The sequence below is a fragment of the Strix uralensis genome, chromosome 2 (assembly GCF_047716275.1).
Source record: "Strix uralensis isolate ZFMK-TIS-50842 chromosome 2, bStrUra1, whole genome shotgun sequence".
NCBI lineage: Eukaryota > Metazoa > Chordata > Aves > Strigiformes > Strigidae > Strix > Strix uralensis.
The window spans coordinates 53179986-53192493 of NC_133973.1; the positions used below are offsets into that span (position 1 = coordinate 53179986).

The 12508-nt window shown below is 37.9% G+C and overlaps 1 protein-coding gene across 2 annotated transcripts in view; it reads left to right on the forward strand.

Annotated features, from left to right (window-relative positions):
• The window catches only part of VEGFD (vascular endothelial growth factor D), a 78932-nt gene that overhangs the window by 24504 nt on the left and 41920 nt on the right, over positions 1–12508 (forward strand). Inside the window, exon 4 of one of the 2 annotated variants that reach the window (XM_074858734.1) lies at positions 4094–4168. In XM_074858734.1, coding sequence (XP_074714835.1) covers positions 4094–4168 — 75 coding nt within the window. Of the gene's footprint in view, positions 1–4093; positions 4169–6326; positions 6381–12508 lie in introns of those variants that run through there. The other variant, XM_074858737.1, reaches the window with a different exon arrangement.

Below are 12508 nucleotides of genomic sequence, written 5' to 3' on the forward strand. Positions count from 1 at the left end.
TGATAAAATTAAAGACTTCTGAATGGAAAGTCTTTGAAGGGCATATAATATAGGTAATTCTTCATTTCAGAGAGGGAATTTATAAGTTTAGTTTAGTTCTGATCTGTGTGTTTTCTGTATTGAGACAGCACATTTGGTTATAATGTGAGACTGCTTGCTAATGGCCAGTTCTTCAACTAGTTTGGTCCTTAATTAGGGAACTCTCTAGTGGTGGTGACAGAGATTGTATTGGTAAAATTACAAGGAAAAGAACATCAAAAAGAGCTTCAATTTCTAACATTATTTAATACTTGCTTAGGAGGTAGGCAGGTCCCTGATTATCTGCCTGGACCTAGGGTTCTCTGTGGCCTCTCTGTTCACTGGCAGACTCCCCAGTTTGGAGTGGTGCCCCAAGACCAAGGCAGACCTGGGATTTGTCAGCAGTGAAAAGTCTGTCAATCATCCCCATCCCAAAACAAATGCTCTGGGAAGTCTGTATGAGCCACAGGAGAAGAAAACAAACCTCTTTGTATGAAAGGGGACCTGTAAGAGTACAGCCTAATCTTCTGGTGTTTTCACTATAAAAGTTTTCACTCTGAAAAAATACTAGTCTGCCTTTCCTTGGTCTGTGCGTAAAATTAATTCTTAGGGTGTGTAATAAATGTGTTAACCAGCAAGCAATTTAGACCTGACTAAGCTCCATGTGCATTAATAATATCAGATTAGGCCTTTTCTATTTTAAAGATGAATGACGAGAATATATGATTTCATGTCTGTCACACGTGTGACAGAAAATAGAGACTAGTTATGTAACAAAACTTGGAATTCTCGGTTAAAAAAAAAAAAAAAAGCCTATGTCAGACAACTTCTGACATTTTTCCATCCTCAGTATTTTTGGGTAATCTCTAATCCCTTTCTCTGCAGGGTGAGGCACAGCTCTGTATCCTGTCTTGTCTTATTTTGATGCCCTGGTGTAAATGACCATTGTATGAACTGGAGCATGTTGCCCAGAGATGTGCTGGAGTCTCCACCCTTGGAGATACTTGAAACCTGACTGCACATGGCCCTGAGTACTGCTGTAGCTGCCCCTGCTTAGGCAGTCTCCAGAGGTCCCTTCTAACCTCAAAGACTCTGTGATTCTGTGATCTATGCTGTTCTGTAAAGCAGATGTTCAATCTAATTCCTCTTGCGTTTTTTTGCTTAGTTTCTTTATTGTTTTCCATCGTGAAACTTCCCTTTAAATGCATGTAGACTATGCTCAGATGTAAACCACCCAGTAAAACTAGGATAATATTTATCTATCTCTCCCAATTTTAGAAGTCCATAGCAGGGCATCTGCTGCAGAGTTGGTCGCCCTAGATGCTCCTTACAATATGTTGAGAGATTTTTAGGGTTACATTCACAGCTGTATTTTTGCTTATTTTAAGAGAAGATGAGTAACTCTTTGAAGTGTCTGTTTCTCTCCATCAGCCTCAAAGGCATCCAAAAGTTACTATTTCAGATAATTCAAGCTCTTGGAATGTTTTGTGTTGTTTCATTAAGTTTTTTCGAGTGTCTTTTTCCAAACTTTCAACTATAATTTCTGCTTGCCATTAGTGTCTGAACTTCATCCGCTGAAAAAGCCAGGTGAATGGGGTGTATCCATTTTGTGATTAGAATAATGAAATAGCACTGTGTTATGTTTTAGTAAATTCTCATATTTTGAAGCTTTGACACCCAGAACCTTTCTGAAATCTCTATTTTTTGTGGGCACATTTTTTTTTTCATGGAAAAAGTGGGCATAATAAAGTTGTTTACATATTTTGAAATGTCACAAACCCTACCCTACCTGGAATGAATTGCATACATTTATTGTATGTTTGCAGTACTAGATTAAGTTTTACAGAGCATTGCCACTGTGAACTTTAAACTGATTTACTTCATTTTTATCCAATGCATATAAATAAAGAGTATACTGCAGGCAAGGTCTACAAGAAGTTATCTACAATAAGTGCTCTATTATTTTGGTTTTGTGATTTCAGTAAAATTATTGCTGCAGTATTTTGATGAAATATTTGATGAAAAGGCCAACTCAAAGCAACTGTGATATGATCAAGTGAATAACTTAGCTCAGGATGTTGTCACTGTCTGTCTAGAGTCCAAGCTGTCCTGTCCAGGCAGAACACAGAGCTTCTGCTAAAAGATGATTTCCTGCACATGCCCAGTAACCACTGTGCAGCCTGGCACCCATGGAGCTCCACTTGATTTGCTTATGGACAGTCAACTTTCCTGTCAAACAGATGTATAAGTAGCTGAAGTCAGTCAGCAGAGACCTAGAAAGGCCATGTCTGTGATCATGCAATATATATTTGAATAGTCTCTGTGAGCACATAGGAAGATGGTGTTCCTGCTTTGCTATTGTCTGGGCATTTGTGGCCAGTTCAGTAACAGCTTTTCCTTGTTGCTGTGTATGGACAGAGTATTGTCTTGTGAAGCCTCCTGCAGTCTGCGAGGAATCCTATGAGGAAAATAAATTGCGGGATAGCATGGGGATGAAACAATAGCGCACTGAGGGCTTCCTGAAAAGTTGCATGAGCTTTGAATAGCTTTTAGCCTTTTTTTAGAACTCATAAGAAGGAATGTAAGTCTCTATTAAGATAGTTCAACTTGTCTCAAGGATTTGCTTTTGCTTTGGCTTTGTGTGTTAGATTCAATAGGCCTTCAAAAAAGGACATGAGCTCAGCAGCAACTTTTCCAGGAATAATCCCTAAATTGTTAACTTTTAAAAGAATAAAGCTCTACCAGAACTGCAAGGTGATCAAATGCAGCAGTAGCATTCCACCGAGGAAAAGGTGATAGAGAAATGTCTGTCAGCATTTAAACCCAGGCAGCCTTCTGTTGACCTCCTAACCCTGCTCATTTCAGCTGAATGGCCTAATAATGTGACGGTCCCTCCCAGTAACTAGCTGCGCTCCTTTTATTCAGCTTCAGAGAGATGAACACAGGAGCGCCTTGGGGCTGTTATAAAATATTGCAGGAAGTTCCCAAGAATCCTCATTGCTTTTCTTTTATGGAAGACTAATGTATATTTTGAAAAACTTAAACATCTAACTTAAATGCACTTTCACTGTCTTTTTATTTGGCAGAGGGAGGGAAATGAAAGGCTATTCTTATGTACATCTGGAATTGCCTCTTAACTAGAAATATTTTCAACTAAGGGTAAGCCAAGTAAACACCCACTGGAAAACTTATTTTACTGCATTGCTGTTCCTAGTGGATATTTTCATTGGTTTATATTTTCAAGTTCTAGTCACATCACTTGCATGGATGAGTTTTCATACTTGCTATTGATTTCTGTAAAGAATTTTTTTTGTTGTAAAACTGTGTGATATAACCCTTTGAACACCAGCATTTCCCAGAGAATATCAGTCCAAGAGTGGCGATACCTCTAGTTTGCCTGTAATTTCTGAAGACAAGTGTAATATTTCCAGTGAAGGGTAATATTGGATAAAATTTTAATTCTTCTAAATTTCCCTTAATTTGCTTCACTATGTGAATGGTGATAGCAACAAGTCATGTCTCCATAGATTCTGTTAATTTCTCTCCTGTTTCAAATTTCCTGTTGTCTTCTGAAGCGTTCATAGGTACATAAATACTTAGAGAATACAGAGAAAAATGATGTGCTAGAGCTGTCAAGAAGAAAAAAGACGCAACTACTGTCCATGACCTTCTTCCTTCATGATGGACATTACATACTTCTGCTCGGCATACCTGAGGAAGTGTTTTAAAGATTAACCTCAAAGTGCTCTACCTCAGCCAGATTTCCCATCTTTTTTTTTCTTTCTTTTTTTTTTTTTTCTTTTCTGTTTGCTACCTTGGCTTTGTGTTCTACAATGAACTTTTTCTCCGTTTCCACATTATGTTTATACAGCTGCCATTATAGCTTCTATTACTACAGCCATAATGTTACTAATATAGAAATCTTCCTCAACTACTACTCCATTTATCTAGTATATTACAGCTAACTTCCAAGGAACAAAGGAAAACAAATTGATTTTGAATAGTGGTCCCATACATCTTACAAACTAGCTTCTAAGTGTGTAAACAACATTTTCCTTCCCTGGTTCTTCCTTAGCCACACGCAAGTACAAGATCTGTACCTGGGCTTCAAGATGGACAAAGAAGTCAAGCACACACCACTTTCTTAAAGGTAGGAAGCTGACTATTTTTTGAGGGAGGAGGAAAGTGGGAGAAGAAGAGGAATGTAATGAACTGGGAGTGATTCATAACAAGGTAAAGTATTTCACCTTTATGGGGTGGAAAACATCTTGATTTTGAAATCTTCTACATCCTCAGTATTTGAAAACATCAAAAAAGGCAGTTACTTGTTCCCAAATTCTGCTTCCAGGACAGAACAGCACAGTGCTTGATGGGAGCTGCATTTCTGTATATGCGAACAGAATCTTTCTATTGATCTAAAACATCACTCAAGAGCAGTTCAAATTCCCCTGGCTGAAAACCAGCTGGAATTGGAAGATGTAATCCCAGCCTGGTAAATGTGACTTTGAGGTGTTGGACTGGAAAATGGAAAGATACTTGTTACCATCTAGAGGTGACTTGTCTGGAAAGAACTTGGTCCCTTGGAAGGGTAACCATGGATTAACACTGGAGCTGATTTTGTACGGTCTTCATTGCTTTCTGGATAAAAAAAGGTCAAATTAAACCAGAAAGAGGACTGAACTTTGTCTCAACTGGTGATAGACTGGATGAGAGAAGAAACTTTGTCTTCTTTATAGAAGAGCATGCCCTTTTATTTCTAGGAATAACATTTGGGTTCTCTAATGGTTCAAAAAATGCTCAAGTGAGAGTTTGGGCCTTTGATGGCTTTGGTGAATGAAGGCTGATTAATTAAGCTTAACAGTTCTACTTAGTGGGAGTTAAAAAAAGAAGCAAAAGTGAAGTATATAAACTTGTGAGTGAGGAGGCATTCCAAACACCATCATACATATCTGCTGTATTAATGTGAGGGCAGATGAATGAGTAGGTATTTGGGAGAAAGAATTAAACACAGACAGCTCACACAGTACCATTTTTCATCTGGTATTTCAAATGTGTTGTTTCATTGTTCCTTCTTTATTTGGCTTCTGTAGATTTGTTAATTGCCATACTGCATCTGGAAGATGAATTACAGACGCTAATGGTAATCAGATATTTTCATGTATAAATCTACTACAGACAGACTTTGAAAAAGAAACAGCATAGGGCTGCAATGTATATTTACTTCAGTATGAAGTACCTAATAATATATGCAAACAAGGTATTGCAAAAATACCTTGTTTGCATTTCTTTTAGGTAGTAGGGAAAGACCTTTACTATGTGGAATGTGTCTTTGGTGTCAGTCAGTTCACAGTAGTCTACCCACTGACCAATTTCAAACAGAGGGACTGAAGGAGATTGCTCCCAAACAATTATGCAAGTGATAATGCAAACTTCCGGCAAATAAGAGCCCTCTACTGAGGAATACTGCAATATGTACTCCACTCTTACTGTCCCTGTGAGAGAGGGTGTTGCAGGTGCCTTAAAAACAGAGAGAAAATGTCATTCAGATTCTGCACTTCATCAGCATCAGAGAATTCACATGGGAGTGAATGGAAACACTAAATAAATGGTGACACACATCCTCTAGGGATGAGTTTTCATGGAACAAGTTGCTTTAATTGCCTGGGTGATTCCTTTAAACTAGACACATCTAAGAGTTAAGCAGATAATCAGTGAAAATCAGATATCAGTTCTATCATATATCTGTTGATCAGTATACTGATAAACATATCAGTATATATGTTCTATACTGATATCTATTTCTATCAGATTCTATCAGAGCTATAAAACAGATGTTTCTGCATAGTGCGAGAGCCGTGGAAGGCAGCCTGGGAGTTTGAAAGCAGTACGTCCCATGCAGCTTGGGGGGAACCTGGGGCCACATCCTGCAGCCCTCACTCATCTGTTAAGGCCTCCTCCACTTGGGAACAGTCCTCCACACAGCATGCACTAGTCACAGCAGTCAAGGGTTGCCCTCAGGAGTAGCAGAATCTCAGCACTGCATAATTCTTTCACATTTGTAACACATTTCTTCCTGCTAGCTGTCTAAAAGGGAATTCACTACTATCTATAGCAGTGGGTTTGATTTGCATCAGAAATTGATCTTATTTGCAGTACAAGATATAGTTGTTAGCTGCGTTCACATAAAAAGGGTAGATGATGAATAAGATAATATCGAGCATTACAAGCATGTAACACCACCAATGAACTCTTTTGTCTTTACAGGCATAGGTTACAAATTACTTACATATTAGAAGAATAATAAAGATAGGAAGCTGGACCTAATGAATCACCACAAATTACACATTATATGCATCATACAGGTGTGTATGAATAGACCTGTAGCTGAGTGGTCAGGACTGTATTCAATTGCTGTAATCAGCATACCAGATCTTGGCTTTGAATTGCTAGGAGAATGACTGGAGGTGCTCATAGCATGTGAAGTAACAGGAATCTAGTGAGCAAATATGTTAAATTTAGCAGAGGGTCAGAGTAACACATGAATGACCTCATGTTCATGAATGAGTTAGGAGGTGGTGGCTCTGATATAGCAGATCACTTTAATCACAAATACGCTCGCTTATCTCTTCTTGCATGACGAAGTTTCCATGCGCATTTGTACATAGAACCGGAGTTTCTAACCCAGCCCTCTGTGAATGCATACATGCAGTAAGTGGAGGTAGCTGAGTAGTATTCTAGTTGCCATAAAACAAGTCACCTTTGGCCTGTTGTTTTTGAGGTAGTTCAATGTCATGGGGATTTTGAATTTAACAACATGTAGATACACCTCCTCTTTTAAAATAGTCACCCTGTGTTGCTTCTGTCTCTGCACATTACCATAGCCACAAAAGATAATAGCTTAAAAAATTCTGAGTGGGAATTGGTGCAGTGTCTTACCTTAGCAAAACCTAAAACCAAAGGTTTGATCTAATTGACAGTTTCTTATGAGATTCTCTTGTATATTCTAGCTAAAATGACTGCTATTTTGGCTGCAATGTCTTAAAAAGAAATTGCATCCCAATGTTCTTTATATTGCAATTTCGCAGCATGGTGACTGGGTTTTTTAAATTTGGTCTAAGTTTTCCCTGGGGATTTTATTACTCTCACAGTACTTTCGGCACTTTGTTACTTTGATGGTGGACCTAATGTATGGAAGGGGAGAAGCATTTTGCTTTGCATTTGCCACAAGCACTCTTCAGTGAACAATGTCCTGTAAAATCTAGTTCCAGAATTTGAGGGATTTTAAAAAGAGTTTCTTTATATACCTAAAAGCACTGAACATGCCTCCATAAATTTTAAAAATTACAGTAGGAAGACTTTCCTACATCTTTGTATCATAGTTTGCAGTTCACTTATGACAATTAAAAATTGCAGATAACAAAAACACAAATATAAGCAAAACCAGATAAGGCTGATTTATCGTCATTGCTCAAGGTGAGAGAAATGCAAAATCATTAATCAATGCCATGCAAAACAAATATATCAAGTCCTTTCAGTTTTCATAATCAACAGTGCTGTTCATCTGATAGGGAAATTGGAAGATATTTCCTTAACCTGAAGTACCTTTCTAAGAATAAATCCTTTGGGAGAATGTGGCATTGTTCTCTAGGGTAATACCATCCTTGGAGATCTGAGCTAACTTAACACTCTTCAGTCACTCTGAAGAATAGTATCAGCCAACTGTACCGAGCCAAAACCAACAGTCTGCAGTTTGGCTTGAAGAGCAGATTGTGAGGCATCCAAAATCAATTTAAAATAAGGTAAGCATGAAATAAGTGGGTTAGACCCAGTGTAAGCAAATGTTCATAAATGAGGGATTGGGTGAGGGATTTGGAGTCTGTAGTGCTATTTAGGAATCAGGCCTTGATTTAGGATCTAACTGCAGATGGAGATAAGTTATTTTGAAAGGGTCATGGAGGTTTCCCTAATTATGTATTTCTAGGCTTAGAAGTATGAGAACTGGAAAAAAAAAGAAAGAAAATTACTGAGTTATACCCTTCATTATTAGAAATTATTAAGCGGAAGCATAAAAGAATGGATGGAAGGGGAACAAATAGGGATTTGGAAGGTATAGAATAAAAGAGATGACATTTTTGAGAATTTCAGAACTTAAGTACTTCACCTCTCTCCCTGCTGTCAGAGGTGATCACCATGAACAAATTATTTCCTTGCACATGGCAAGTGAAGGGAATGTAGAAAATGTGGTCAGTGCAATTTAGCAGGATTCCTATCAGCTGATTTACTGCAGATATATTTCTGATATAGTAGCAGCTCCCAAAAAGGAAATGTAATGTTTGTTAGCTTGTTAATAAAAGTGTGTATATTACCAACATATGAATGTTTCTCACTGTGGTACTCACTGAAAATTTGACACACCAAAAATACTTTCAGTACAGAGTTATAATTTGATAGCAATACTAAATTGACAGCATTGAAGATTAAAGCACAGAACAATGTGCAAAGGACACATTACACTTAAGAATTTGATTAATGATTGAAAAGAAACTCCTTCTAAAGCTTTCTAACATTAGAAAACATACGCCAGTTGTGGAGTATTGGAATTTAACTCATGTGTATGTAATATTGTTATGGCATCTCCAGTGAGACTACTATACATCTCAGATAGTAAACCACATCTTCTATTAAATGTAATTACTTCTCCCAGCAGTAGTGCAGCATAATTCAATACAGAACAAAAGCTGTTTCCTTACTTGTAAGTAATCCCCGTCACAACCTGCATGGTTAAGGTGTGACTGAAAAAAAATGTAGGTAATAATGGAGGGAAGCTTCTAAAGATGAAAGCAATATGTTATGCCAAAACAAAGAGATTGAATTAAATAGAGAGAAAACTGATCTAGAGAGAAATCCTTTCTAAAGGTTAATGCTACAGGATAGCAACTAAGGCAGAAAGGGGGTTATTAAAAGTTATTTAAGAAATAGACAGTGTGTCTAAAAGCCTAAGGGACCTGCAGAAAATTTTAGAAGACCTCCTTTCACCTTGAGGAAAGAAAGACACAGGGTTGAAATATTTCAATTCAGATGAAGCAACAACCCCAGATGGGATACTTTGTGAACTCTGTAAGTTGTGGTAAGTCATTGACTAATGTGGCATAATAATTTAAAATGTTTCTAGGAAATTGACATTTTCCAGGCAGTGTATGAGAAGCAGAAGAAAAACGCATCTGGAAAACACTCTGATTTTACTACATGGCTGAAGGACATCTGAAGGAGTTGCTTGTAACTCTGAAGACAGAATCTGTCTGCACCTGAGCTAGGCACTGTAGAAGTCAGTGGAGGCAAACAGACTTGCTAGGACACAGTACTCATTTCAAAGCATGTACGTGTACTTGGTCCAACAAACCTGTATACTTGTTTGTAGAAGTCTAGTTAGTGGAAATTAATTGTCATAGGTGCCAGTAATTCCCTTGGATACTGTGTGATTTGGCTCAGTGCAAGGAGTTTCAGAGGTTCGGTTGGGCTTCAGATTTTCAATGCACAAGACTGCTAGGTTCCCCACCACCAAAGCTAGAAATACTGTTTTGATATTTACTCCAGTGTGCTTGTTCAGAGCACGTGTGTACATGCGTGCATGCATATGTATGCACAAAACCGAAAAGTAGCGTATACAGAGCTGCAGCTCTCTGACAGGGCTTACACACATGCACAAATGTATCCTTAACACTGCCTTTGAAGGAGGTGCTAGACTCTTCTGGGGAAGTTGCTCATTGTTCAAAATTACCTTGCTGACATCAAGTGAGTTGTAAAGCAGCCTTAAGAATACCCTAAGTCTGTTATGCTGCCTTGTTTGTGTCTGTGAGGTTGGAAATAAGGAGAAAAGACACCTTTCTAAATGTGTTCTTACTAGCTGTCCCTCAGATGGCAACTGCATCTAAGACTTACAGATGTTAATCAAAGAGGCGCCTGTGACTGAACAGCTCACTGTACAACTCTGTGAAACCCCTCTGCCCAGTTCAGTGCAGTCTTTCTTATGTGTCTTTTAGAACTAGGTGTACTAACCTTGATTTTTGTGTCTCACTGTATTTCAGTGCTGACACCCTTTATTCACACCAAACCTGGCAGTGGGTATGTTGGTAAATCTGTATTCAACTCTCCTTAAAGCTTCTGTTTAGCCCTACAAAAATAGCATTCTGGCAAATGACAAGATGACGAGGTTGCAAATATGTGAGATACTGCTCTTAATAAAAACAACAAAAGTCTGTGGTTGAGCAGAACAACGTGCTGGTGGATTGACAGCTCACTGCTTTCATTTCCTCTTCAGTCTCTGAGTACTGCTGACACTACTGTGCTTTAAAGAAAAATGCCCACAGAACAAGTTTATATTACAAGATTATTATTTACATGTTCAATGTCATCTATCAGATCTGTTTTGCCACCTGCTGGAACTGATTTAGGACCCACTGCTCTCCATCTTTTTATCTCAGTGGGGCTGCACGCCCACATGCTGCTAGGGGAGTGCAGGGGCCACCCACAGAGAGCAACCTGTGGGGAATAGCTGTGCCCCCGATGGTACATGTTCCAGCAGAGTGACCCAGATGTTGTATTGCAGCCTCTGACTGCTTAGCTCTCCTATACTCTCTGTGTAGTAAATGGATGATTAGGATGGTCAGAATATAGGGACGTTGTTTTTCCGTGATCATCTCTGCAGTCCTAATTCCCTTGCTAAGAGGTTTAGGATAATCTGTAAGTTTGCTCAATACTTTCAAGCAAAAGAAGCAGTAATCAGAATTTTAATAGTTATGCTATAGTTCAATTGGTCTGGTCTGTATGTCTCAAGATACTGGGAATTATTGCTTAATCCTCAGCACTGGAAGAAGGCAAGCAGACCCAATGGGGATTAAATGCAGTAGCCAATAAAAGTCATACTCTATGAAAATATTACAATTAGAAAGACAGCCTTTCCAGATAGCTTTCCTTGAGCTTTTACAAATGTTTAGACAGCCTAATCTAACCACATATTTAGAACAGCTATTTTCAGTGAGACCCTTGCGAACTGTGCTGTTAGTTTGCATTCTTGGCCCAGGTTAGCAATGGAAAACATTTCTTATCTGATTTGGCTGTATTTATAAGTGAAAGACACGTAAAATGTATTTTATCTTTTGAAACCTTTTTTTACAAAAAAATAACATGGTTCGTAATGTATCAGAAAAATTGCCTGTGAACATTTATGTAATTGTCTTTGATGCTACTCTGCAACTTTTTTGTAAGCATTTTATGTGTAAATAGCAACATAATTTACATATATAATCCAGGTTTATATAGCTAGTTTTCTGCAGTATTATAAACAGACTTCAAAGTCTGGGGATAGCGTCAAAGCTCTGCCATTTAACCATGAAGCCAGAAATTGACAGTCCAGCAAATGGCCGTAGGAGCTACATTTATATTTACATGTAATTTTAAATGATCTTTTATATCACAACATTGCCGTTTCCAACCATCCCTTAGAAAATTGAGGAGAGGAAAAATGGTCCCATATAAAGTCAGAAGTTCAGTATTTTGGCAGACTGGTACTAGTGATGTGTAAATCAGAATTGTCAGAAAGGACCTGAGAGAATAAATTCTCCAGTAAGCATTATGTGTCCTTTATTAAAAGTGTGCTCTTGATACGTCCAAACTGCATATTACTTCATAAAAAATCCAATATGTTGCTTTGGAAAACAGTATTCAAGTTTTAAATGAAGACAGAGTGATAGTGAGGACCTTGTGGGACAGTTCTGTGCAGACAATTAAATGTATGTCATAAGAATGTAAGATCTTATCTGAATGGGACTATCCACTTTTTACAGACTCCTCTCCTTTGTATAATTTTCTGCATTTTAAAATACATACTAGAGTATTTCAGCCATTTCTTATCCATAGTCCATGCAACAACAAAAGGTTTTGGGCCATCCTTCATATACAGTGTTTGAGAAAAGCCTGGCTGCACAGATTTAGTTTGAAAGTAGAGAGAAAATGGCCTTATCTCATGGTAGAACCATTTTAGGTCAACACTGAGAAAGAGTGAATCTGAATGTATTAAAGAAAAAAAAATTCTTGTAAGGCTTTTAAACTGATTTTAAAAGAAATAAATACTTCCGAACAAAATAATTTTCAGAAGTATTTAGAAAGAATATACAACTTGGTTCCTATAATTTCTTTTCATATTTAAATGTCTGCTTTATTCAAAGATCCTGATGATGCTAAACAAAAACTAGAACTTCACCACACAGCTTATTGACTGATGGTGACTGTTCAGTTTGAGAACAAGGTACCTCTGCCCTAATAATTGCAGCCTGAGGGACACTTCTTGATAAGACTTAAAATGAAAGCTGTTGACATTGTTGTCATAAGTCATAACTGTGGGCTCATCAGCTTCCTTACACCTTCCTGCAGCCTTCAAAGTATAAATTTACAAACATACTCTCAGAATTTTAGATCATAAAGTTCCTAAGTA